A 27,466-nucleotide genomic window follows, 5' to 3' on the forward strand; every position below is an offset into this window, starting at 1 on the left:
TAAGAACATACTTAGGGATTCTCTGCAACTTTTTTCTGTAAGTTCACTTTGAAGTATTCGAAAAATGTTTGAGAAATATTAGAAAATTATTCGAAAAATATTCGATTCGATTCGCACTTAATCTTTATTATTCGAATTCACTTCACACCCAAAATTTTGCTATTCGCACAGCTCTAGTTTTCGCCAAACTGCGCTTCGCCCGGCGCCCTGCTTCGCTCACGCGGTCGCATCTCAGTGGTAGTTTCGGTATCACATACTGCCGCGTGTGTTTTGCACACTTTTGAAGGTCGCTCTGATAGAAAGTTCGACAAAATGCCGCATGCATGTGATGTTGCCGGATGCCCAAATGGTGCACGCCACCGCGCAGTAAAGGCGGGCAACGTTGGGCACGGCAACAGTGAGGTGAGAAAGACCACTTTCAGGCGGGTGATTTGAAGTGCGCTAACATGATGCGGACCACTAAAACGCGATTTTATTTCAAAATAAGCACTTCCTTGGCACAAACATAGCACTACGAGGTTCTGGACCGCTATTTCAACAATCATCGTCGACTTAGTATTTGCCTTAGTGTCCCTTTAAAGAAGCCATCGCACTTCTTGTCTATACAAAGTACGGATAACAGGAACACAGACATTGAGCCACATATCGGCATGACGAGGTCTGTGTCCCTTACTGTCAGCTGGCAACAAACTTGCAAAAGAAAAAAAAAAGAAAATGAGCAGGTGCATGTCTTCTGCCTCTCTCCCTCGCGAACTGGTGCACTGGCTACGGCTGCTGCAGGAGCCACCAGGGTGCGAGGCAGTGGCAGGCCAGCTGGGTTCGCTCACCCTGGTTGGGGGCGACTCCGCCGAGGGTGCCAGTGCGGCGGGACACCCCCAGGGGGGTTTCCTTGTTCAGGCGCCCCTGCAGCCAGGCTTTCTGGCACTGCCGGGGCATCCACCGCCCACCCCGCAGCAACAGCAACAACAGCAGCAACATCAACAGCAGCAGCAGCAACAACAGCAACAGCAGGCGCATGCTGCACCGACAGTCTCTGTCCAGGTACAGTTAAACCTGCCTATAATGAACCTCCATACAACGAATTTCTCGATATTATGAAGTTTTTTTTATTCCCCGCCGTTACTCCATAGAAGCACATGTATTTGTGACCTCTATGTAACAAACTGGCAGCGAGAGACACCCTTGATATAACAAATTTTCGCTGCTGACAACCTAGGGATTTTCCCCCAAATTTTGTCATTCTGGCACGAGCACGAGCCGAGAGTGAGTGCTCGTTTGTGCATGCAGGTGTGCACGAGGCGGGCAGGCGAGGCATGCGCTCCTCAGCTGGCTTTCTGCGCAGGCATGCCCCCCCCCCTCCCCCGCTTCTCCCTCCCCTCAAACCTCATCTAGCCGCTCGCAGGTGCCACCACGCTAACCGCGCCGGTTTTCTCTTAAAAAAAAAAGAAAAAGAATGAAAATTGGCTTTCATGTTGGCAGCGCCACTCTTTGGTTGTTGCAGTAGTCTCTGAAATGCACTTCGTTAACGTGACACCAGGTGACGCCACTAAAAAAAAAAAAAAATTCTTGCTCCGTGTCACGGAGTCGTTATGCTTCAAGTTCGCGCCGCATATGTAGGGCTGCGCCGTATATGGAGTTCGCTCTTCGTTTTTGACGCTGTGTGCGCGTGCGTGGTTTCACTGCGCACTCATGGAGCAGCCCCCTGACGACGTGCAGCTTTTGAGATTTTTTTAATGCCGACATTTGTGTCGTCACTACCAAGGAGATGCCAGATTAGGCGCTAGTGGAAACTGTCTGTGACCACGGTGACGACGGATCTTCGGAGGTCAACTCGTCACTGTCGTCACGCGCTTTGCCGTCTTGCGCCACACCGCGGGTTCGCGCATAGAGTTTCTTACAAGAATACCTAGAGGGAAATCTGGCGCCACCGTCTATGCGAATTTCTTAATGGGCGCCGTTGGAGCGCTGGGAATGACGGTATATGTGTCTGCGAGGCTTGTGTTGGCTGGTGTTGAGCGAGGCTTCGGCTCAAAAGCGGATACGACTGCGCAAATAAAGCTTCTCTAAAACAAAACTTTTATAAGCTGATGTCATTTACACGTATTATATTTTAAAATAAACGTCCCCTCACATTGACGACATAACAAAACGGCGAAAGAAAGAAACAGAGGACGAACAGTGGCAGAGGGAACGCTGCCTTCGTCGTCTGCCTGCCAAGTTTAGCGGCTGTTGGTTACTTTTTACGCTTCGTAATACTATACATCGACGAAGAAGTTTCCCATCATAAATAAAACTCGTTTTTATGCAATAATAAAAAACAAATAGCTCACTACGTGCTCCTTTAGTAAGAAATCAACCATTGCGACGCAAAGAACGCGTTGAATCCAGACGCGGCTTCTAGGCGTCTGGGCTCTACGTGAAGGATACGAATCCGAGTAATGTTCGAAGCTCACATATCCCGGCATTCCCATGCGTCCAACAGCTCGCAGCGCCACTTTTCCCTCTAGGTGAGTGTAGGAAACTCTATGGGTTCGCGAGACCGTGGCCTCTGAGATTGGCTCCGGCAACGCGACGGCGCATTGTCAGAGCCAATCTCGGAGGCCACGGCTAGACGATGGCGGAGCAGCATTGTATATTGTCCTACGAACGTTCAGTATTGCCATCCCTCCCAAACAAGCAATACAGTTTTATCATTAAAATATGGTAGCAAATATCTTCATGAGCTTTTTATTTTTGAACCTGCGAAATTGGGTGCTCGTATGATTCATGTAAATACTCTGCTTAAAGGCATAGTTTTTATCTAGATGAGCCAAATAAATGCTTTTTCTTGTCTTTTTGCCCCCATTGTAAGTCTACTCCATTAAGCGTTTTCGGTAACATATTTTGATGCACTTGGCATGTTAGCATCTCTCTTTTTGGGGGCACTTCTGATAAGCCGAACTCCTGATAAGACGAACAGATGACCGCAGTCCCTTCGAGTTCGTCTTAACGGGAGTCTACGGTACAGGCACAGTATGCCTTCTTGGAATGGAAAATTTATTCTCCTGGCAGTTCATGTGTTTCTGTGAGCCACTTTTCCTGGCTTTAAAATCGCTGCTGGATACGCCTCGATAGCGTGCGTATCCAGGGCCGTTACTTAGACAAGCTCTATCCACACGGTGTAGCTTCAGCTAGTTGGCAAGTTCATTTTTGAGTTCCGAATATTTTCATGTTTTCCGGCCATGGGAAACGTTCCTGGTCGACATACAGCTGAAGACCTCCCTTTGTTTGCTGTACTCGACGCAGTACTTCACCTTGCAAAATAACTTTCCCTTGACGTGAGCGTTCGTAATAACAGCGGCACATCACCAATTGCACTTCTCAGAGAAATAAATGTGACGCGTACAGCTCAGTCACGCATGAAAGCATAAAAAGTGCTCTGTCGCCATTGTGTGATGGCGCTGACACTGTATCTGACTCTTCTAATGGGAGGCTGTTGCCAACGCAGTTTCGGTTTTGTTTTTACGCGCAGGCAATTTTTGGACTCGATTTAGAAAAGATGTGCATTGGAGTAGATGTTTTTTTACATAGAGAATAAAGATTCACTCACACGTCCTTGAATTAAATGCTTAGCTGTCATTTTCAAAAATCACTTAATCTATATTCCTTGGAGAAGTTCAGTGTCATGCCATGGGCTTATTCAGGCAATCTGTAGCCGTTTTTTAGGCAAGCCTAAGCGTCATTGCCTATGTTCTTAGTTTTTTTATCATACGACGCCCGGATTATACGATAGTTTTGTGTGGTCCCCTCAAAATCATCTAATTGGGGTTCCACTGTAATGGTTTATGGTAATGCAGTTGCCGACCGTTTATTCGGATGCTGAAAATTTGGACGTGGTCATTTATTCGGACATCTTCACAGCACTGCCACACGTTCCATTGAAGTAATGTAAACTCGCGACCGAAAATTCTGACGCCCACAGTGCGCTGTTCGATTTTTTGGACTTCGGCTGGCTGATAGAGTGCAACGTCGAACGGTGTGACAACCTGTCAGCGATGTTCACAATATTTTTGCTAGGTTGCCAGCACTGAAAGGTTGCACTGGCTATGGCTGGAGGGCGTGCCAAGGTCAAAATCCATGTAGAATCTACGATTGCCGATGTCAAGAGCCATGTTTATTGGCTACACGTAATGGTTGCCTTTTGGCTTTATCCAGTCAAGTATTCATTGAACGGCTACCACAGCCAAACCGTTGACCAAGCCAAGCCAAGCCGCGCTCGTAGTCGGCTCGGTGTGGCATTTGATGGTTTGATGTCTGAAGTGAACGACAGCGCTTACGACCTGGACAAAGAGCGATTACACAAGCACTGCAACACCAACTAGCCCAACGTCGTTCTCTGTTGGCGTTTGAGGGTTTGCATTGTGTATACATTGTCAGTTGCTTCTGCGGCTAGGCCTTATTTGCGTCTCGCGCTTTGTGCCTTGCTCTCTCGTTTGTTGCTTGGCGTGCGAGGCCTGACCTGCTGAAATGGCTCCGACGCCACCCTGGCCACCCATTCCTTCTGCGCTGTCAGGACTAACGAAAAAACACGGCAACTACAAGACACTAGCGATGGCGAAAAAAGCAGCGATTATTCGCCAGGTAGAAGCAACCGACCTTAATCCGAAGTTGCTCGGGAGTGTTCGCTAAGTTGGGCGATGATGAGATCATCCGTCGGGTCCTTGAACCAGCGCAGGTGGACAGTGACCCCGATGATGACGAGCCACCCTTACCACAGCCATCTAATGTGGATTTAACGCGACCATAACAGTGCTATAGCCGACCTACAGCGATGGCCAAACACTGGCTGAAATACAGGCCACCTTAGTCGCACTTAAATGTGCGTGTGTGCAGACGTGCATTGACAAGTTCTTCTGGCCACTGGGCCTATAAAGGGGCTTTATTTATCCCTTTTTTTTGGACATAGATTATTCGGACTTTCCTACGGTTCCCTCTGAGTCCGAATAAACGGTCAGCGGCTATAAACACTGAAAAAAATGCGAACAGTGAAGTCCTATTTATGATCTCATGCAGCACCTTTAATTTCACAATCCTTACTGCCAGCCAGTGATTCTGTTTTCTGTAGAAAAACTTGAAGCATTCAGTCTTATGGAAAATAGCACTGTGCATAGAAGCCCTCCACCATGGCTTCTCTCAAGCCTACCATGCAGTTTTGAGACGTGAAACCGTGCAATTGAATTTATAATTGGATTGCCCGAGTAAGCACTTCAATGAGGCAGTTTTGTCATGTATGCTTCCTTTCTCTTCTGTCCAGGGTCCCATTTATTATGTACAGCCAGCGCCCATGACAACGTGCGGGCGCAACTACGTTTCCTCTGTGCCTGAAGCTCATGCAAATCCACAGTGTGAGTACGAATACACTTCATGTCAAATGTTCGATGCCATAGTCATCAGTGCATTTACTGAATTGTAGTACGCTGTTCCCCTGGTGAGATTAACTGAAGTTGTCGGGGCCATCAGAACTGAAGGTGCAAATGATGATACGTGACCTGTCCTCATTGTCACCTATCCAGTAGCAAATGCCGCAAAGTTTGCATGGCAGGTAACAGAAATGGATGTTTTTATGAGGGCTTTCAGGTAGTGATTTGATAAGATTGGCTTGTGCTTACTTATCACAGTCCGTTTAATTTTGATTCGCACTGGTGGGTTCTCTTTCCACACCTGCTGCAGGTGCCGAAGGTGTGAAAGGTGGCAGCGTCAGTTCTCGTTCGGGGATACCCATTCTTATGGGGTCAGAATGGAAAAGCTCGAGTGTACCATGCATTGGGTGCATATTGAAGGGGCCCAGGTGGTTAAATTTAACCCATGATATGTGTGGTTTTGGAGTATAAAACATAAGAACTTATCTTAAGTCCTCGAACTAGTTCTACGAAAGCCCACCAGCTGGAGGAAACTTCGTCAAACCTTCCTCCACCTTAGTCAATGGTTTAACAAAAACTTGTCTGGGGAGGAAAGAATGTGGCTGAAGAAAACTTGCACCCGCCAATTAAAGAAACACAACGCAGAATTCTGTTGTTTTGTGTTTCTTTAGATGGTGAGCGTGCGTTCTATTCAGCCTAACTCCACCTTCAACAAGGAAGTATTCTGTGAAATTCATGTGGACTTCTTGTATAGTAGCTTCATGCTGCAAATGGGTGAATGAGAATTTTTTTCCTGTAATTTTCTCTTTTCCACTCGCAGTAGGTCTGGCAACGGCAGGTCCCCAAACGGGTGCGCTGATTGCTGGCAGCCCGGTCGGGGGCGGATCCTATCCGGTGTGGGGCTACTACGCGCCCCCCATGGCTGGCCTGAGCAATGGTGCTGCTGAAGCGGGGCCCCCTCCCCCCACGGCCTTTCTGGGAACCTTTGCGGCTCCCCTGACGGGGCAGGGGGAGCCCTACCACCAGCACCACCACCACCATGCGCCGCCACAATCTGCCGCCCCCCCTCAGTCTCAGCACCAGCAACTGGTGCCCATGTACCTTGTGGCCACCAGCCCACCGGCTGGGCCACCTCACCAGCAGCCACCCCCACCTGCCAGGTATGGCTATTCTTTCCGTTTTGTGTCCTTGCAAGTGTAGGTGCCTACATTCTAGCATATAACTAAAGAAAGGGGGGTTTCACTATGCTGCTGGGCACCAGAGTGCAATTTGACCTCCATATGCACACCGATGCTTGTGGCAAAAACCCAAGTCTCCCCCCAAGTATTAGTAAGTAGAGGCTTCTATAGCTGAGCTGTAAAAAACGATTTCACAGGTTTCGAGAACCTTATTGGTGCGTACAGTTTAAACTCATCTTAACGAAGTGATGACCGCACTCGAGTTGCAGTTAAACCTTGAGGGGGTCCGCTCTACGCACGGCTGGTGCAGAAGCCTAGCTCCGGTCCCAGCCGCAAATAGTCGTACCGTGTCAACGTCCCCTTCCCGTAGCGCGCGTCATCGCAGCTACGACGGGTTCGGGCGAATAAGGCAACAGGCTAGCACAACAAACAACACTTTATTGCTACGTTAGCAATAACGCGTAAATGTCGCGTAGAGGGATAGTCCGCTCTCGTAGAAAAACAAAGGGTATGGCTTACACCTTCGGTCGATGTTCGGCTCGCGGAACTCGGGGCGGTGAGGTGTTACTTCTCAGGTCAGCAGGGCACGAGAGAGCGTCTGCTCGTCTGCCCGGTTGTTTTATTCACCTCCCGTCTCCCTCCCCGCCACGAGGGTTGTTTCCCTCGCAGGGCGAGTTCCCTTTTCCGCGAGCCGGGAAGCGAGGATTGGCGCGCGGAGTGACGGGGAAGAAGGGGTTGTCCGGCAGGAAAGGGCGACGGTGCTCCTCTCCTAGTGGTCCGGCTACCACCGTCAGTTCGCGATCGCGCCAGCCTTAAGGAAAGGAAATGGGCGCGCGTGCTCTCCCACATCCTCCTCCCCTTAGGAAAGCCCTCGGACGACAGAGACTGCACCATGAGGTAATATTTTGTTATTCCTCATCGAGAAAGGCTAGGACGGATCGGTCCAGGTCCGTGCCCTCCTGCGGTCGGCCGTCTGCCGTGGGTGTCGCCGGTGCCCCCACTGGCGTCGCCGCTGCCTCCGAAGTAGCCACCACCGGCCTCGTTGCGGTCTTCGCTGCCGTGCCACCTTGCGTCATGGCTTCCCCAGTCGTCGCCTCCGCCGTCACTGCTGCGGAAGGTCTGGCCTGCTCCTGCAGCCCCGTGGTCCGGACCGCGTCTCCTTGGGCCTCGCCTCTCTGGTCGTTGGTGGTGATTGAGAGGAGCGAGTCAGCGAAGCGTTTCATTCCAGGCGGCCTCTCCAGCATGGTTCGGGCTCCTCCGGTCTGGTGGGGCTCGGGGTTTTCAGCGTGCTGCGCCGTGGCCTTGAGGGAACATAGGCCATCGGGGTGTCCACACAACCCTGGCACATCCCGGTGGCTGCGGCCCCGAGGCAGCTGGCTCTCCCAGTTGGATTGGCATTGGTCTTCGGGCCTCTTGTGTGGAGGCCGGGTGGTGGGGCGACGGGGGTAGCGTGGAAGTGGCGGTGGGATGTACCAGTCGACCTCCAGTCAGGCGTCCATGCCGATGCTTGCCGGTGGTGGTGGGGCTGCGACAACGACGACGTAATGTGGGTGTGGGCTCGCCGTGAGGAGGCGGTCTCCTCTCCAAGCCGTCCCGGCGGCACCTATTTCCCTTTTGCTTATCCAACATGCAGAGTTGTCTCCGCCTGTTTCGCAAGAAGTACCGCGGCTCAGGGCTTTTCACTCGGTTTCGAGCGTTCCCAGCCGCCGGCCGTGGCTCGGAGGGGGACTGATAGTCGTCCCCATGCTCCTCCCGTGACACGTAACGTTTCAAGTCGCATACGTGCACTGGTCCGCCGCTCGGTTTGCCTTTCATGTTCGCGAGCCGATAAACCAGCGAGGAAACCTTCTCTCGCACTCGGTATGGCCCGGACCATTTCGGTGCCAGCGAGGCTGCAAACTGTTTGCTAGCGTCGCTAAGAACATGATGGCGTCGCAGCACCAGATCGCCCACTTCGTAGTGTACGTTCCGATGCGAGCGGTCGTACTGCGCCTTCTGTTGTGCCCTAGCAGTGCCGAGATTACTGCGTGCTTTACGTAAAACTTCCGCTAGCTTCTCGCGCAACTGCGCTGCGTATTCAGCTCGTGCTGATGACGCCACTGGCACTCCACTGCGATCCGCGAGTACAGTCTCCATCGGATTCGGCAGTTCTCTTCCCAGGTTTAGAAAAGAAGGCGCATACCCAGTCGAGCGGTTCACAGTCGATCGCAACGCAAACCCGATCTCTGGAAGGTAGGTATCCCAGTCCTTGTGCCTTTCAGAGAACGCGACAAGCATGTGCTTGATGTTGCGATTAACTCGTTCCGTGGGGTTCGACTGAGCATGGTAGGTGGTTGTTTTCTTGTGCTTAAGGGGGGACGCGGCTTTCGTATCGCGAAAAATGGCAAAAAAATCGATTTTTTGAAAATCACATTTTCAGTTTCTGTAGCCCTTTTTATATCCGATTCCAAAATATCTTCACCGAAAACCGCGTAGAAGTGCTATAAAAAAATTGTTGCGCCTGCCGAGGTGGCGAAAATTATTGGGGAAATCGCAAAAAAACACTGATTTTCAAAAAATCATAGCTTCGCAACGACGCCACCGGGCGCCGATATCTTGGGCTCATCGGAAAGCGCATTTCTCCGTCTTCAAATTCCCCGCCGCAGCTGGCTCCTCCCTTCGAAAACAAGCGCACAAAAAGCAAATGTTCGAAGGTCGTTTCGAGCCCTCCGATTGGCCGCGTCCGCCATGTTGCCCCAGCGCGCCTCGCCATTGGTCCGATGCTCGCTCCGGGACATCGTCGTCTGCAGCTCGTGTGTCTCGAGCTCACGGCTGTCGGAAGTCGCGCTACTTCGTTGCGTGTTCGCAATCGCTCTGTGTTCACGGCTCGACGATAACTTTGAACAAGAACTACGTTTTAGTTTGGAGCTACTAGCGGAAGCTCGGTGGGATTACGATGGCGCGCCGCACTCGTAGCGAACATCGCAAACGCGCGTCTCGGACCGACTCTCTAGCGTTGACTCGTCGGATCCGTGGTTGGAGGTTCTGCTTATGCGCACTTCGGATGTCGTGACGAAGATGATCGCAGGACGACTCTTTGTACTCGCGACTACGCATTAAGTACTTTGAAACATCGGGCACCGCGGCCGGCGCTTCTACTGCTCGGAGTCGTCACTAGGCCTAACTCCGCTCACGGCGTCGGCACGCGAGACGAACCTCGAACTTTGCGGGCAAGAGCAACGCGTTAGCGGACTCGCGGCAGTGTGCTTCTTCGCAAGGAACGAAGCGCTTCCCCCGCCGGCTTCTCGGTACAGCGGATGGTCATTTTACGCATCGGCAGCGGACCCCACGGCCAAGCTCGTCGCGCAGCGGGCGCGCGTCGGCGTCCCGCAATGCGAGGCCAAACACGTTGCGCGCCTATTTTTCGTCGCCGCACCTAGGCATATTGCGCATCGTCACCGAATGCCGCCACCCAGCACATCGCGTGCTGTCTTCCCGGACTATGCGGCCGAGCACTTAGAGGTGAAATAAAGCACTGTTGATGCAATTTAGGCGCGCTTGGAGCCGTGCGTGGTATCGCCGTAAGCGCTCATGAATCATCTGAAAAAAATAAAAGCCTTGCAGAAAACCGTGTCCGCGACCGGGTGAATGATGAAGCGCATCGCAGGCGAGGTTTACAAATTAGCTTGACGAGTGAAACAGGGAGATGAATTCATATCTGCCCAGTTCGCGTCTTGAATAAACTGCTAAGGAGTTCCTATTCCACCAATGTCTTGGCCATAACTGCCTGTTATTTAGGACGAAGTGATAGGTTGCCATGATGAGAGCCGCTTTTAGTATCCTATAAAAATGATTCAATGATCAATTGCAATCAAGACTGTTAATTATGTTAATGAGAGCATGAATACAAGAAAGCTGGCAAATCATCATAGTACATGACCTACTTGAATTACAATATCTTGTTTTTTGTCATGTCTATTACACCACTTCATAACTTCGTTTAAAATTCATGCTACATGTTCTTTGTATATCAGAAAAGGATTTTAAGAAAAAAGAAAGAAAACAAAGGCACAACCGATGAAAGGCCACATGTGCAGGAGGTCCAACCTTATAAAACACCTTAAAGATCGCAATCTTCTTGTGTTTTAGAGAAGCAAGGCACCTCAAACTAAAGACAGGGCACTCAAGAAAGTGCACATTACGAAGGACTCAAAAGATTACGACCCCAGTGCCTTTTGATGAAGTAATATCGTTGGTACAACTTTAAAAGCCGTTTTCTCAAAACGACTTTTCTTGCTTCCTGCTTCGCTTGTTCCGCTGATTTCTCACTGACCGCTGGGTCTATTTCAGTTCCGTTTTTTGTTCTATATTCCTTGAAGCACAGTTCAGGGCGTGACATTCTTGCTTTTTCAGTATGGCGTTTTGATAATTAGCTATTTGACGAGTTGCACAAAGCCTCGATGCCTGTTGCGCAGTCACCTCATGAAAAAGGAAAACTAAAAAAAATTTTGTTGCAAATAAAAAAAATCTAAGAATGTCACGCCCGCAATCAGACATCTTAGAATGCATAGCACTTTGAACGAGTTTCCTATCGCATTTTTTAAGCGAGTCAGACTCGGAACAAGAGCAGAAGGTGAAATATATTGTAAATCAAAAAGTTGTAAAGATATATTCATGAAATTTCTACAGTAGCCTTAAAACAACATTTCAAATAAGTGTGCCAATTTTCATCAAAATCCATGAAGAAATAAGAAAGTTGGTATCGAAAGCCACGTCCCCCCTTAATGCCAAGCGCGGCGCACGTGTCAACAAACACCTTCGCAGCAAAATAAGACGCGTTGTCTGTTATCAACTGCTCAGGGAAACCAAACCTGGTGAAAACCTCCATCAACTTATCCAAGATCACACGAGCCGTCAGCTTTCTAAGGGGGAAAAGTTCTACCCACTTAGTGAAGTGATCCGTGATCACCAGCAAGAATTTGTTTCTGCTAGGAGTTGTGGGGTACGGTCCCATTACGTCACATGCCGCGATTTGCCAGGGAGTCTGGCTGTTGATCGGCTGCATGAGGCCGGGCGGTCGTCCGCCTCGGGGCTTGACGCTTTGGCACACGTGGCATGAACGGGCGTAACGAATCACATCCCGCTTCATGCCTGGCCAGGTAGCGAGGCGACACAACTTAGCATAAGTCTTAGGGCCGCTCGCATGCCCAGCAATGCACGAGTCATGAAAGTAGCGAAGCAGTGCTCCTCTCAACTTGCGCGGTATCACGACCTTGAATGACTCACTTGTGTCATCGTCGGATGGGATGTACCTCAGCAGGACGCCATCAGAATCCAGCAGATAAGAATCCAGCGCGCTCACAGCATTACCAGCTGTTGCCGAGCGCTCCGCACCGACAGCAATACCAGCTGCCCTCGTGTGCGCGGTGGCCTCGCCACCCGGCTCCCGGAGCCCATCGAACACCTTTCGACAAAACGGATCTTTCTGCTGAGCTTCTAACAGCTCCCTTCTGCTGAAAACAATCCCCGCGCTAACAACAGCCTCTACGTGGTTCACGCTTGTGCCTTGAACTGACGTTTGTTCTACTGTTTCCGTTAGCGCTACTTCGAGTGTCTCGCTCACAGTCCGTTCCGGGTCAGTCTCGTGACGGACTGGAGCACGCGATAGCGCGTCGGCCGCGGCATTGTTCTTGCCCTTGCGGTAGCGTACGGTGAAGTCGTAACGCTGCAGAAGCAATGCCCAACGAGCCAGGCGGCCGCTTGGTTCGTTCAAGCGCCTCAACCAAGTGAGCGCCATGTGGTCCGTCTCAATAACAAACGCCACTCCGTCGATGTAATAGTCAAACTTACGGAGAGCGAAAACTATCGCGAGACACTCTTTCTCTGTTACCGAGTAGTTCCTCTCCGCCGGCGTCAACGAACGGCTCGCGAACGCAATCGGTCGGAGGGCACCTCCATGCTCCTGAAGCAAAATTGCTCCTAAGCCCAGGTCGCTTGCGTCTGTTTGAATCACAAACTCCCTGTTCAAATCGGGTAGCTGCAGTTCAGCCGTGTTAGCCAGCAACTTAGTGAGGCGACGCAGTGCGGCCTCCTGCTCTTGACCCCAAGCCCAACGCTCGCCTTTCCTCAAGAGCTTTGTCAAAGGCGCCTGCACTGCTGCACAGTCTGGAATGAATTGGCGATAGAAGTTCGCCATCCCCAGAAAGCGCCTCAGCTCGCCGATGTCTTTCGGCGACGGATAGCTGACTATCGCTTCAAGCTTACCCTTATTCGGCAAAATGCGACCCTCGTCAAGCGTGAATCCCAACAATGTTATTCGGGTCGCCGCTATCTGAGCTTTGTTCGGGTTCAGAGTGATGCCCGCAGACCTCAGCCTTTCTAGAACGTCTCTTAAGTGGCGCAAGTGCTCATCGAACGTTTTCGAGTAAACCACTATGTCGTCTAGATATGCGAGGGCGTGCTGCCACTTTGCATCTCCCAGAACTTGGTCCATTAGCCTCTGATAAGTAGCGGGAGCCCCCACTAAGCCAAAAGACATTCTCCTAAATTGAAAAAGTCCCCTGTGGCATGTGAAAGCTGACTTCTCTCTGTCCCGCTCGTCCATTTCGACCTGAAAATATCCACGACTAGCATCGAGCGTCGTAAAGTACTTCGCCCCGCCTAGGTTGGATACTAACGATGAAATGGATGGAAGAGGGTATGCGTCCTTCTTCGTAACCTCATTCAGCCTGCGGTAGTCTACACAAAGGCGATATGTATCATCCTTCTTTGGAACTAGAACAACCGGGAAACCCCATGGGCTGTTTGACCTTTCGACCACGCCTGTGTCGATGAGTTCGTCCAAGGCGGCGTCAAGTGCTTTCCGCTTAGCCAAGCTAATCGGTCGGGGATTGCATTTCCAAGGTCGTGCGTCACCCGTGTCGATTGTGTGCTTGACCAGCGTAGTGCGGCCCGGGCGGTCAGTGAAAATCGCGTCGTACTCGTACAACAGCGACGACAGCTGCATCTTTTCCCTTTCTGGCATGCTGTGTGCATCTGCCAAAAGCGGGTGCACTGACCTTCCCTGTACCGCGGCACATTGTTCTGGCGGGGTTACTCGCTTACTCCGTGCGCTTTCCTGCTCTCTCACTCGCGCTGCTCCCTGCGATTGGCATGCCGTTGTCAATGCGGGTGCTTTCGAGAAAAGCTTTAGCGCGTCGCCGTCGCGCTCTCGGTAACCTCCTCTTGCAATGTCAATGACAATCCCTGACTTGGCGAGAAAGTCTCGACCCAGGATTAGAGGCATTGACAACCCGGGAAGATGGACAAAGCGTTGTCGCCTCACGCGTCTTTCCCAGCGGATCACAAGTCTAGCCGCACCGCTCGATTGCGCTGTGCCCGAAGCAAGGCGGAACGTGGTGTTGCTTTGTCTCAAGCGGATATTGTTCTCGCAGAGATGGTGCAACACCTCGTCCCCAAATAATGAAGCGCTTGCCCCAGTATCTAACAGTGCTACAAACTTCTTTCGAGCTATTGTTAACTCGATTAACGGTGCGGGCGAGTCTACGGCATCACCTGCGCGACAGACTGTAGGTGCTAGTGATCCGAGCGCATCGGTAGGACTACTGATCGCCGCGCGGTGCCCGACGTGGTTCACCGGCGGCGTCGTCCGTTTCCCGAACCGCGTGTTCGCTCCTGACCCGGCGTGCGGCCGCATTCGCGAGCGATGTGCCCCGGTGCGCCGCACCGGTAGCAAGGACCGCGGAAACCACGCCGGCCCGGGCGCTCGTCGCCACGATCCGGCGGGCCTCGCTCCGCGTTGCGCCGCTCGTCTGGGCTCCTCTCGACCACGTGCTCCTGCCGCGGAACGTCACGTGCAGGCGCAGCACGGGCCGTACGAAGCGCGTAAGCGTAGGGGTCCAAAGCGCGGTCTGACAGTTCCCAACCGCGCGGTACGTGCTCATCAGCGAACGATGCTGACGCGTTACCCCTAAACGCCTCTGAACTGACCGCGCCACCGTTCCACGCGCAGCGAGGCTCGAGTGACTGCGCTGCGGGTGGAGGCGGGCGGTACGCTCGCGCCGCGAGGATGTCCCCTTGTATGCGCTTCGCTTCGGCGGCGAGCTCTTCTAGGTCTGCGAACTTGCATCCCCTGAAGTGAGCCGCAAAAGTCGGGTGCGCTTGCCGTGTAACGCGCTCGACTTTCTCCGCGTTGGTGGCGAGAGGGTTAGCGAGGCGATAAAGTTCGTCCATCGCCCGTACGTACTCCAGCAAGGATTCGTCCGGATGCTGGGTGCGTAGCTCCAACTCCCTCCTCAAACGCCACTCATAATTCGCCGGAAGGAATTCGTCGCGGAAGCTCTCGCGGAACTCTTCTAGCGTGCGGGCGCGATGTCCGGTCAGCCGGAACCATCGAGCCGCTTGCTCTGTCAGCGACACCGGGACCACACGCGCGAGAAGTTCGGCGTCGGGAAGCCCCATTGCTTGCTGATAGTAGAGCAGTCGGTCGAGATACTCATTCGCGCTCCTGCAGTCGTGATAGCCACTGTAGGTAGGCATGTCTACCTTGACACGTGGTCCCGCACTTTGCGAAGGAGGCTGCGCTGTGTTTTGCAACGCGCTGGCTAAGCTCTGCATAACTGACAGCGCATTCTGCAAGAGTACCTCGCTCGAGGGCACACTATTGCCCGAAGACGCGACCACATCTGCGGCTTGTGCCGAAGCAACATGTGGCGGCATCTCGCTGTTCGCGTCGCGAGGTGACGGGGTGCCCGGCGTGGCGCTCTCCGTCGTAGGCCTAATCTCTCCTAACGCGGTCGCTGCAACACCTTGGTTGTCCCGCGTGAAACAACCAAAATTTACGCTGTCGGAAAGTCCAAACAATGCCCCCGCGTTAGCCATAGGATCGACATTCTGCGACGCGACATCAGACAACATGAACAAATCCTGGAATTCAGACATGCCCGTTGTCCTACGTTGACGGAGCGTCGGTAGTCGCTCGCGTCCACAAAACTAGCCGCGTTGCCAAATTCGTTAACATTGGGCGCCAGATGAGGGGGTCCGCTCTACGCACGGCTGGTGCAGAAGCCTAGCTCCGGTCCCAGCCGCAAATAGTCGTACCGTGTCAACGTCCCCTTCCCGTAGCGCGCGTCATCGCAGCTACGACGGGTTCGGGCGAATAAGGCAACAGGCTAGCACAACAAACAACACTTTATTGCTACGTTAGCAATAACGCGTAAATGTCGCGTAGAGGGATAGTCCGCTCTCGTAGAAAAACAAAGGGTATGGCTTACACCTTCGGTCGATGTTCGGCTCGCGGAACTCGGGGCGGTGAGGTGTTACTTCTCAGGTCAGCAGGGCACGAGAGAGCGTCTGCTCGTCTGCCCGGTTGTTTTATTCACCTCCCGTCTCCCTCCCCGCCACGAGGGTTGTTTCCCTCGCAGGGCGAGTTCCCTTTTCCGCAAGCCGGGAAGCGAGGATTGGCGCGCGGAGTGACGGGGAAGAAGGGGTTGTCCGGCAGGAAAGGGCGACGGTGCTCCTCTCCTAGTGGTCCCTCGGCTACCACCGTCAGTTCGCGATCGCGCCAGCCTTAAGGAAAGGAAATGGGCGCGCGTGCTCTCCCACAACCTGGATGTAACGAGCCTCTATTTAATGAATTCCTGGATTTAACGAATTTTTTTCATTCCCCAACTCCATCCCCATAGAAGCCCATGTATTTTTACCTCCATGTAACGAAGGCATTGTGGCAAATGATCTGGGTGTAACGAATTTTTCATGCTCATCATTATTTTGAGCAGTAGATCTGCTGAAAATTCGGATAAATAATGCGTAACTTTTGCAATTGCTAAAAAAAAAGGGGGCAAGCGGCGATCGCGAGAGGAATGCATCCGGGCTCACCGAGCCAGAGCAGTCGATCCGTGGCGCAATTTTGCATGCATTCTTAAAATGGACGAAAGCGGTCCATTCTATCCAGCCGCACGCAAATGGTCAATGTGAACCGTGGCAGACTGAATTAACTTCCTTGGAGCGCCGCTTGATGTCCCCATATATGAAGAAAACACAAGCCAAAATCACGCAGTTTTTTTTCTTCTGAATAAATGTGAGAGGTGAGGTCTTCTGAAGTGATGTCCGTCTCGTTTTGGTTTTGTTGCATGTAACGAAAACCTGTATATAATGAAATGATTGAATGGTGTAGCATTGTCCGCTTGCCCCTTCGCAGTGTTCATATTTTGCGGCACTGGATTTATGTGCATTGCTTTTCGTGCTGTGCGACACACAGTTTTGCACTTTTCTGAATCCCTGTGTACTTGTTGCAGCCTTCCCCTGCGGTACCTGCGGCCACAGACGCCTCCGGCCAGCTCAGCACAGGCGCAGCAGCAGCCCCTGGTGGGCTATGCCCTCTGCTCAGCTGGACCACCTGTCGTGCCACCCCAGCACCCACTACCGCCCATGGTTACCGCCTTCCAGGTAAAATTGAAAAATGACGGCTGATCCCTCCGTCACAATAAAGCACGAAAGTGAAACGTGTCACATAAGTAGTTTATTGTTTGTAGTGCATTGGTATATGAGAGCTCGTACAGTGTCTACTGTTGTTTGGAAAATATAGCACCGCTTGATGTGGACGCATCTCACTCACGTTGACGCCTAGTGGCACATCTCCGTACCGACGACTAACACCCATGATCATGATTTAACTCTTGCGGTAGCTGAAGTTCTTAACATATACGTGGACACCGCATATGGTGAATCCCGTGCAAAGATGCCATCAACAAGCACATAATAAACACCGATACTCGATCTGCACTCCTTCAAAGCGGCGTGAAATGCGAAGAGAAACGCTACGCGTATCGTGTGTTGCCTCTAGCTTGGCCGTGACTTCGCACAGGGCGAGCGGGGAACGTGGTGCGACAGCCAGGCAAGCGTCGGTGAGCTATTTTGCAATGTGGATGGATGCTATGAGCGAGGCTTGGGCTAAAACTGCCACCTCACAGTGTGTTAAAGCGTTGAAGAAATTAAACTTGTATTGGAAGCGTGCCGAATGGGACGTTCGTAGCAATGACGCGCATTTTTTCTTCTCTTTTTTTCTTTTTTCTTTTTTTTTTTTTCAAGCCTGGTGGCACATGTGTCACTGCCCCATTATAAAGGGGATGCTCATAGCATCCATCCATCAATACAAGAGCACTGTGAGAGGAAAGTGTGATAAAGAAAAAAACGCGTTCATGTAGCCTCCGTAGGGCGAAATGCCTGCCAGCCGTTGTCGAGGAACGAGAGGTCATGGGTTCGACTCCCGGCAACGGAACTTTTTTTCTTTGCCATCTGATGGCGTTCATTTTGCTGACGTACTTCCGTGATGGCCACGGAAGTACATCATGAAATACTTCCATCATGAAATGCGTCGTGAAATACGCCATGAAAGTCTTGGTGGACCCCGGCATGAAACACTTACTTGTTAAAAAGCATGCTTGTGGTTACCTAGGTCAGCGTGCGCACTCGTTTCAGAGGTGTGAGACAGTACAGTGCAGACCACTTATAACGTAACCGCATATAGTGCAGGACCGGTTATAGTGCGGTCTTTTTCGACTCCCGTTTACCCTCCCATAGAACCGCATGTATACGCATACCGCTTATTGTGCAGTCCCCCAAGATGAAATACCGTTTATAATGCGGTGGCGGGAAAATATTTCTGAGAAACGCGGTAACGAGTGCGGTTCTCAAAGGAGGTACGCCGCTGGGGAGGGAGTGACGAGGTCGTTGCGAAGGGCGACGGCACGCACAGTGAACGAACGAGGGGCGGAGGAAGGAAAAAGACCGCGGCAGCGCTGTGCGGGCTGGCCAAGTGGGGAAGGGTGGTGGTTGCCTAGGCGACGGAGTAGCCTTTGCACCGGCGGTGGCGAGGCGGCAAGGCAGGCAAGGCTCGCGGCCGCTTGCCGGCAGCGCGTTCCGCGTGGAACGTACGATCGCGTCCTCATCAAGTGCGCTTTAAAGTAAGTTTCCTGTCGGGAAAAGCGTCGTCGTTATCACACTTGCTAAAGATATCGCGTTTGCTACCTCGTCCGCAAATTGAAAAGTTTTGCGGCCTCATGACGCGAGCTTTCGCCTTTTCTGCCAGTGCGCGGACTTAAACGAGCTTGGCGGGCTTTTGTCGCCGTTGATCTCCCGGCCGCAAACACAAACTTCGTATCACGCGCGCTGTTCTTGGGTTAGTGTTCGAGTGCGATCTTTTTGACGTCCGATCTTCATGTTGTCTTAGACAAACTTCCCGCGACAACATGCTGAACCGCAGGCTAGGCCTAATCAGCGTTGGTTGCTTTTCGGTAGCGGTCGCGGGCGATAAAAGTTGCGGTTTGGTGCGGAATCAACGAAAATTTTTGCGATGGCTGCACTTGAAGGGAAGGGAATCGTATCGTTAATGCAAACGAGGGCATGGTTGGCACATGCAACTCTCGAATGGTGGTTCCGGATTCGATTGCAATGTCTTGGCCATCGCGTGCGCGCCCGTGAAATCGAACGATCGGTACCGCTCAGCACGTGAAATTTCGGTCGCGATTCTGGTTTCTGTGTAATGCGCATACCTCGAGGTGGCCTGAAACGTAGTCGGCGAATTTCCGCGATGGCACTTTGTTCTGTTTGCTTTTTTCCCCCGTGTTCATTTCGTTGGCAATGCGGGTCTTGGCGGTTAATTTTTGAACATTCGGAGATTTAAGTGGTTGTAAGCGCCCCAAATCGCATATGTCGATTATCGGACACGCGAGGCTACATGCTCAACACGTTTTGCGCAAGTGCAGCCTTTGAAGAAGTTTGTTTTGGTTATAGTGCGGTACCGCTTATAGTGCGGATATTCGCGACTCCGGCGACTTACGTTATAAGCGGTCTATACTGTACTAGAAAGTGCAAAAGGGCATGAGTGGATGTCAGTATGTAGGACAGTAAGTACCTTGAGTGGCGTGCACATGTAGAGTAAAAAACTTGGAGGACACTTTAACTTCGCCTTCAATAGTAGAATGCGATAGCGTAATTGGGCCCCATGCTCATCGCCTTCTCAAGTGCTAGCCTGGTTTCGGTTCTTGGTACATGCCTCAACTGTGCCACAAGGAAACGAACATCTGTGCTCGTAACATCGGCTGTTTCAAACTATATCCTAAAATGCCTACAAGTAAGTTGCAAAGTGCCTGCTACACCATAAGTCTTCCTTTTTCGAATCAGCTAAGGGCCCACTAAGTGCCTGTAATACATGTGAACGTACGCAGCTGCTCACTTTGTTGATGCTTTTGCTGATGATGATTATTAAATACGTCTGAGCGCTTTGTAATAGGTGGGCCTTCAAAACACCCGCTCGTTGCGCAGTTAACATCTTTTGACGTCTGGCGTGATTCTACGCTTCTGCTGTGCAATATTACATGTGTTAAAGGCCAACTACGGCGATTTTTTTACCATGTCAAAGTAATGGTGCTTTTATGTTCTTGAGACGCTCCTGTCACGGGTCCGATAACAGAAATACTACTTGGCAAATCGGACAGTAATTTTAAATAAGCAAAAAAGCGCAATACCGAAACCAAAACCCAACAAGCAGTACTGTCTTTGCGTGATGTATAAGTTGGCAAAAACCGGAAATCGTGCAAGGCGTGTTGGTCCCGCCAGCGCGTAGTATGAAAGCTGTGAAGCGGCGAAGAGCAGATGCTCAGGGGAAAGGTGACCCCGTTGTAACAGCCGTACCACGTCTGTGACTGACCATGCTACGTGCACAAGCTCCTCGGAGCTGTCGGGAAAATGACAGCTGCGATTCGGACGCATTTGGAGGCCAACTAAAATCGCCATTCCTCTTCGATGAAGTAGAACACACCTGTTTAGTTATTTGCTTTTCTGGTTGCGCATTCCACCACCAGTTGGCGCCACCTGTCCAGGCGGCTCGAGGTTGTGGGGCCGCGATTGCGTAAAATGCTAGCGCAGAGAAGTTTGTAGGGTAACTGAAGCTTCCTAGTATTGCTATGAGAAGAAGGCATAACTTTGGCAATAGCGGCGATCAACATCGCATTGGTAGGGCCGAAGGAATTTAATATACAGTCAACTGCCGATTTTTCGGACGCCTGATTTTCCGGACATGTTCGAAAATTCGGACGCTTTCACGGCACCGTCACCAGCCCCATAGACGTCAATGTATAAGAACGTCCGATTTTTCGGACTTTCTGCCCGAACTGCAGGTCTGAAAGGCATTAATTGAAGCCCCCAACGCTGCCGCGTCTATCATCTCGTAGGTTCGAACCAGCGCTTTCGCGAGTCGATCCGTTTGTGATTGTAACAGAGACCGAAAGTCAGCTTTGCCGCAATGCTAAAGGGGCCGCTATCACGGCGCAGTGCGGCGATGAATTTACGGATAAGCGGCGGAAATGTACGGAGGGCGTGATGGCGGCAGGTGGCAAACGCGCCAATACGGCTTAATCGCTGACAACCCTTACGATAAGCATCTTCAGTTAACTGCTCGGCAGTGCATGTGACCTAGCGCAGTTGCATGCGTACTGCGCGCAGGCGAGAACCCAAACGCACCGCGCCGCCATTCATGCTGCCTCTTTGTGCGAGACCGCGAAGTGCGCCACACAGACGCATTGCCACCACGAACCCTTTCATGACAAATGTGTGCGTACGGTACAGCAACAGTACAGCGACGGCGTCAGCTTAGTTGACGATGTGCTGCACACAGCTAGAAATGATTGGCTTCACACGGCAGCAAATGCTTTGATCGGCGGAGATTTGACGATGCGTGTGTGCATTGTTTACATGCTCACACGCATCGGGGAAAGCCGGACGAGTCGTCCGCTCTTTCTTGTGTTCCGCGTCATCGTTTCCAAACGCTCCATACGAAAGAGCCGTAATCTATTCCGTGCTTTGCTGGTATCAGCGGCGCTCATTGCGAGACGCAAATTTGCAAGTGGCGGCTGGCACGTAGTTAAGCCGGGTTCGCGGCAGGTACCGAATGTAATTGCGGGAGCATGGGCGCGCACCAAAACGCATGATAAGTGTACTGGGAGGCATTAAAGCTATTTCGGATGGGGCTGTGGCGATTTGACTGCTTGAGCGGAATAAAAAAGCATGAATTCGTTTTTTCGGACTGCCCGATTTTTTGGACGATTTTGCGGTCCCTAGGGAGTCCGAAAAATCGGACGTTGACTGTAGGCCAAGTACGAGCCACATTCCACATGACGCGCAGCTCACCGTATACCAATATACCAATAAAATAAAGACGCTGGCTAATAATCGTTAGGTGCGTGTGTTTCGTGATTGTCAACGGGAAATTGTGTGCAGCCAACAACGCATCGTCACTTGCCCTCCATCGCACGCACGCCCACAAGGAATTGAAATTCCCACACCTAGCCAGTGGCACCTCGGTTCCGTCGCTTTCGGTTTGCCAAAAATGACGTCACGCTTGCCAGTAATTCTAGGAAGCAAGATGGAGAGAATTGGGGCATTAATACAATTCATTTGTAATGAATCTGCGTATCTCTCCAGCCTGTAATTTGGCATAAATGACAGGAACGTACTCAGAGAATTTCATTGAAATCCATTGACCTCGAAAAATCACACAGTTGGTGGCTCCATGGCACCATGCAAACAAAATTTGACGCCTGTCACAAAAATATGCACGCAATGTCTCGTCTGATTGGTGGGATTTAACGACGCAGTCTGGGGTTCTTTAACCTGCACTTACATCGCACCGGACGCAAGCCTCCATCATTTCGCCTTCATCGAAACGCGACAGCGATCGAACCTGCGTGTTTCAGGTCACTAGCTGAGCACCGTAACCACTGAGCAACCGCAACGGCAGAGAACATGTGACGCGCAAGACAGCTAAAAAATATTTGACTCATCACCAACATGACCATGTGCGGAATGACAACCGGGAAAACAAATGCACAACAACAACCCTACTGTCGTATTAAAGATGACGATAAGGCTGACTGAAAAAGAAAAATTGCGTCCCCTAGAGCGTTTTGCCAGCCAAGGAAGAATGGACATGGCCTCCGAAACTGGAAGATTGTGCACGCTTCCAATCTTGGAGGCAGCACAACTGGCCACTGGAAGCCATACTTTACCGAGCCAGCAGAAAATCGAGCACGGCAGCTTTCAAAATCGAGCTGTGTGGCTCAAAATGAGCAATTTAGTTTGAAAAATCTAACTTTAGGGCATAAATTCGCAAAATGTATTAGTGCCATGGGAATCTGGACGGTGCATTTATGAAGTCCAAAGAAAATATCCAAATTCATTGGCGACTGTACGCCTGAGTTAGTGAGACTTTAATGCATACGCTTGCCGGGACGAGCAATAATCATCATATCTTCCCAACTTTTTTGGTCTATACATGAAATTTCACTGCAACAAAATTCCACAACAATGAAGCTTTTCGCATTTACCGTCAGTTTCGTTGTAGCAGGATTTGACTGTAGTAGTTCGTCACTGCTAGGATGGTTGAGCAACAGAGCCAACAAGGACATTCTGTGTGCATTTGTGCAGTCACTGGTGCCGTGTGTGGCGGCACGTCCTGCTGTGGCAAGCAATGCAGCGGGAGCTAGCCGTGCCTCTCTGGTTGGTCCAGCCTCGTTTGCTGTGGGCCTACCGGGCTGTGGCATGGCCAAAAGTGGCACGCCTTACCTAGGCATGGGAGCACCCACGCACCCTGCAGCAACGACACCGTACGGAGATGGTTCGCCAGGAGAAAGAGTGGCGTCCGGTGGAGATGCTTCGTCTATGGGTAAGCATTGCCTCCCAATTTTTGCTGCTTGAATTGCTCTAACAGACTGTGGCAGTCGGTATACGCTACCACAGAGCCACGCCAGGTCTAGCAACTGCTTTGGAAAAAACCTTATGCAGGCGTAATGTGAGTGCAACGTGAATTGTGGTTGTGGTGCTGGCTATCTAATTTTATAACAAAGCAATAAACCCTACATATGTACTCCTATGATACAGATGCCATGTCAGGTTAACATTTGTGGTTCCAATGTTGACTCCGCTTTTATAGCAGTCTAATAAACATTGCATTGTATTCCTGTGATTCAGCAAGCTATATTCAAGCATGATTGATGCAGTGCATGAATACGAAGACTTAATGAACAGAGTGCACTCTGCATTGCTACACTCAAGCATTGCTCGACCCCGGAGGGACGCGCGAACGAAAATTACATATGATATTCACATCATCACACCGTAAAGTGCACTTCGTTTCGATAATACTGACATATGTGCTCTAACGTGAGTGCTGACATTACATCAGACCATAAGTTACCCTTTTAACGCTAGTGTTGTCAACGTGCCTGGTAACCCAAGATGTGCACATAACTACTACACTTACAAAAATACATCGATCCACCTCGTAACGCTTGACTCAAAGCCAAAAAATGCAGGATATAACTACTCGCTGACTGCTTCGCATGAAACCGATTCCCACAAGGCGTGGGATCTGCCGAATTTTTTTGTCCTTGGCCATGTTTTGCACTACATTTTAACGTGAAAGCGTTACTTGGCCAGGTTTGCGAAGGCGAGCGCTTGTCCGGCGTCTGCAAAAGCCGTGCGCGGGAAAGACGTGACCTCTCCCACCAGAACTGCCACCGGCGCCAACAGCTGCCGCAGAAGCCACTCCCAGCCGCGGAGTAGGAGAGGGAAATCCGCGCAGCAGATGAGGAACTCCCGACACAAAAGGGAGCACGCCCTTGTCCGCCGCATCAGTTGGGCCTCCACAGCAGTTGAAGGAGGAGGAGAGGTTGGGGAAATAGTGTCTTTTCCTTTCACGTGTATATACCTGCCAACTCACCCGATTTGCCTAGGAGACTCCTGATTTCTGACCTGTCTTCCTGATTGTACGATCGTGACCATAAATCTCCAGATAAACTGGGTTACTGCCTCAACCCAATTTGGAAAAAAATATGAGTGCTGCAGTACCGGTATGATCGCAAGTAATCACGAGACCACCGCCGTGGCACTTCTGGCGCTGCCGCGCTACGGCTGTTCTAAAGTATGGTCAAGTTCTGGGAGTACCTGGTGCTCACCGGGGTTGTACTGCGTCAGGTTGACTGAAGGATAGTACAGTCGAGCCCGACTATATCGAACCTGTTTATATCAAATTATCCCGTATATCGAACAATTTCTGAACACAGTAAATTTACATTGAGAATATATAGCAAAAGTTACTGTTACATCGAATGAAAATACCAACGACAACCGATATATCAAACTCCATGTGCCTCAAAAGTGCCCCAGCAAGTTGGCTTTCCCTCGCGGTGGTGGGGAAAACTGCCGGCGCCACCCTAGAAAAAGTGGTTTAGACCCAGTTGTGCACGGGCGAACACCCCCCTGCAAGAAATGATCCTGGCCCGCTCGCAGCGCTTACAGCCAATCAGAGGCCGTCGTGCTTTCTCCGCGGAGGCGGTAGAAGTGAGCGCCATTTTTTCTTTATGCTTGTGTGCCTGCTGCTGCCTGTTTTCCTCGAGTCCTCATTCAGCGTGGTTCGTGCTGGTGGTGTTGCCTGTTGGTGCTCTGTGAACTTTATTGGCGCGCTGTCGTCATGGCTTGTGCAAAGAGGCAGAATTTGCCGTTCGCCGCGAAACTCGAAATCGTAAATCGAGTCGAGCACGGTGAGAAGAAGTCCGACGTCGCCGCCGCGTACAAAATTCCAAGGAGCACCTTGAGTACTATCCTGAAGAACAAGGCAGACATCAGGGCCAAGTCGGACAAAAGGCCAGGTGCCCGTGGCGCCCGACGTGTGCGCACTGCTGTGTACGAAGATGTTGAAGCGGCCGTTTACAAATGGTTTGTGGACGTTCGGTCGCGAAACATCCCGGTGTCCGCCCCTATGATCGAGCAGAAAGCCAAGGACCTTGCTTTCCTGCTTGGCAGAAACGATTTCCAAGGCGGTTCAGGCTGGCTCCAACAGTTCAAAGAACGGCACGACATCGTTGGCAAAGCTGTTACAGGTGAAAGCAGAGCGGCAGACCTGGACAGCGTAGACAAATGGCTCAAGGAAAACTGGCGAGATGTCGCAGCAAGATATCAAGCCCAAGATATCTTCAATGCGGATGAAACCGCTCTATTTTGGCAAATGTTGCCAAACAAGACGCTTGCGTGTCGTGGCGAAGGGACTTGCGGCGGCAAGGCAAACAAAGCTCGTGTGTCCGTGCTGTTGGCAGCTAATTTAGACGGATCGAAAAAGCTTCGACCTCTGGTTATCGGGAAAAGCACGGCACCGCGGTGTTTTCGAAATGCGCTGTCGCTTCCAGTTACCTACCGAGCAAACTCAAAAGCGTGGATGACCGGGGAGCTTTTCGGCAGGTGGCTATCGTCGTGGAATGATGATTTGGTAGGCGAAAATCGCAAGGTGTGCCTGCTCGTGGACAATTGTTCATTGCACCACTGCAGTACGACCTTCAGCAACATCGAGCTGCGTTTTTTGCCCCCAAACACCACGTCTGTACTGCAATCACTGGATCAAGGCGTTATACGCGCACTGAAAGCCGGCTATCGGAAGCGCCTGGTGGAGAGGCTGCTGCAGAACCTTCGTGTCGGCAGGGAGCTTAAGATCGACTTGCTCGGAGCTCTTTCTATGTTGAGTAGATCGTGGGCAGATGTCACGAAGGAGACGATCCAGAACTGCTTTAGGCATGCCGGCTTCCGCATGCCTGGTGATGACATCCCAAATTCCGATGACAGCACTGAAGACACCGCAGGTGTTTCTGCCGAAGTTTGGAGCGAACTGGCAGAGTTCCCGGGAGCTATCGACGGATCGACATTCGACGAGTTCGTCAGTGCGGACGATGATGTCGCCATCATCGGTGAGCTACAAGATGAGGACTACGTTGCAGACGTCGTGCCGACCACGAGCCAAAGCGACAACAATAAGGAAATTGACGATGGCCCATTGCCTACATCCTCCGAAGTGATTAGTGCACTTGCGTTGGTCCGGCGCTATTGCGTGAATGTGGAAGGTTGCGGCCTCAGCTGCTCCGACTCGTTGGACAACGTGGAGGCGTGCGTGCTGTCGCAGGCAGCGAAGTCGTTGACACAGAAGAAAATCCAGGACTATTTTGTTCCAAAGTAGGGCACGCAAGTAAGCCACCATATTAATAAAGTACTTTTCTTATTGTTATGTGCCTTTGTGTCGAAATCCTATAGCGGGCCTATATCGAATTATGCCATATATCGAACTAATAAACGTCTTTTGGCGAGTTCGATATACCCGGGTTCGACTGTAGCAGAAACTAGACAGCGCATTTTGAAGTAGTTTCAATTAGCTAAGCACCAAGGGATGTTTGCCAAGGCGTCTAGCTTGCGAGGCGCGTAAAAGACAAAGCGTGCACTGGCAAGCGTGCTGGTGGATTTGGAACTGACGATATGAATCCGTAAAGTGCTGTGGTAGTGTGTTCAGTGCGAGGCAAGTGACCCACTCAGGTCCGTAGACTTCGAAATAGCAAGGCTTTACTTAGCCGTGTGCTGCCTTGCATGAACGTGGTGTTACGAGTGGCGTCGTTGGCCGACGCGGACCGAGGGGGTAGCGTGGAGCTGAACAGCGGGAGTTGTACCGCAGGCCCAGGAATGTCCCGAACGGCAGGAAGCCGAGGCAGAGAGACTGGCGTTGAGGAAAACTTAACAGGCGTTTATTTACAACATCGTAGAGGACAGGATTGTCAGAACGACATCTAGTCCGATCGATCCGTCCCGAGCAGACGCTCTGCTGCTCCTTAAAATACGCTTCATTTCCAAGATAGGGAAACTCCTTAACTGCAAATGTCCAATCACAAATGTGCATGCCTTTGGAGGGTCCGTCCCTTCGATACATAGGTCACCGCCCCCAGGGTAGCAATGCCAGGGACCACTTCACTCCCACTCTCCACGTCTGACCCGCTCGGAAGAAATGGGGGCAATGTCACCTCGGGGAACTGAAAACCCTTTTAC

At 51.3% G+C, this 27,466-nt stretch overlaps 2 protein-coding genes across 5 annotated transcripts in view; both read left to right on the plus strand.

Moving 5' to 3' along the window:
* The window catches only part of LOC119394187 (R3H domain-containing protein 2), a 114,873-nt gene that overhangs the window by 66,911 nt on the left and 20,496 nt on the right, over window positions 1–27,466 (plus strand). For all 4 annotated transcript variants that reach the window (XM_037661455.2, XM_037661456.2, XM_037661458.2 and 1 more), the window contains 5 exons: window positions 781–1,041; window positions 5,294–5,384; window positions 6,220–6,559; window positions 16,852–17,002; window positions 23,039–23,276. In XM_037661455.2, the coding sequence (XP_037517383.1) occupies window positions 781–1,041; window positions 5,294–5,384; window positions 6,220–6,559; window positions 16,852–17,002; window positions 23,039–23,276 (1,081 nt within the window). The remainder of the gene's footprint in view (window positions 1–780; window positions 1,042–5,293; window positions 5,385–6,219; window positions 6,560–16,851; window positions 17,003–23,038; window positions 23,277–27,466) is intronic.
* On the plus strand, window positions 25,040–26,653 carry LOC125758446 (tigger transposable element-derived protein 6-like). The gene has a single exon (XM_049415685.1). It carries the CDS (start codon window positions 25,083–25,085, stop codon window positions 26,610–26,612), a length of 1,530 nt encoding a protein of 509 aa, XP_049271642.1. The 5' UTR covers window positions 25,040–25,082; the 3' UTR covers window positions 26,613–26,653.

This window comes from Rhipicephalus sanguineus, chromosome 5, assembly GCF_013339695.2.
Source record: "Rhipicephalus sanguineus isolate Rsan-2018 chromosome 5, BIME_Rsan_1.4, whole genome shotgun sequence".
NCBI lineage: Eukaryota > Metazoa > Arthropoda > Arachnida > Ixodida > Ixodidae > Rhipicephalus > Rhipicephalus sanguineus.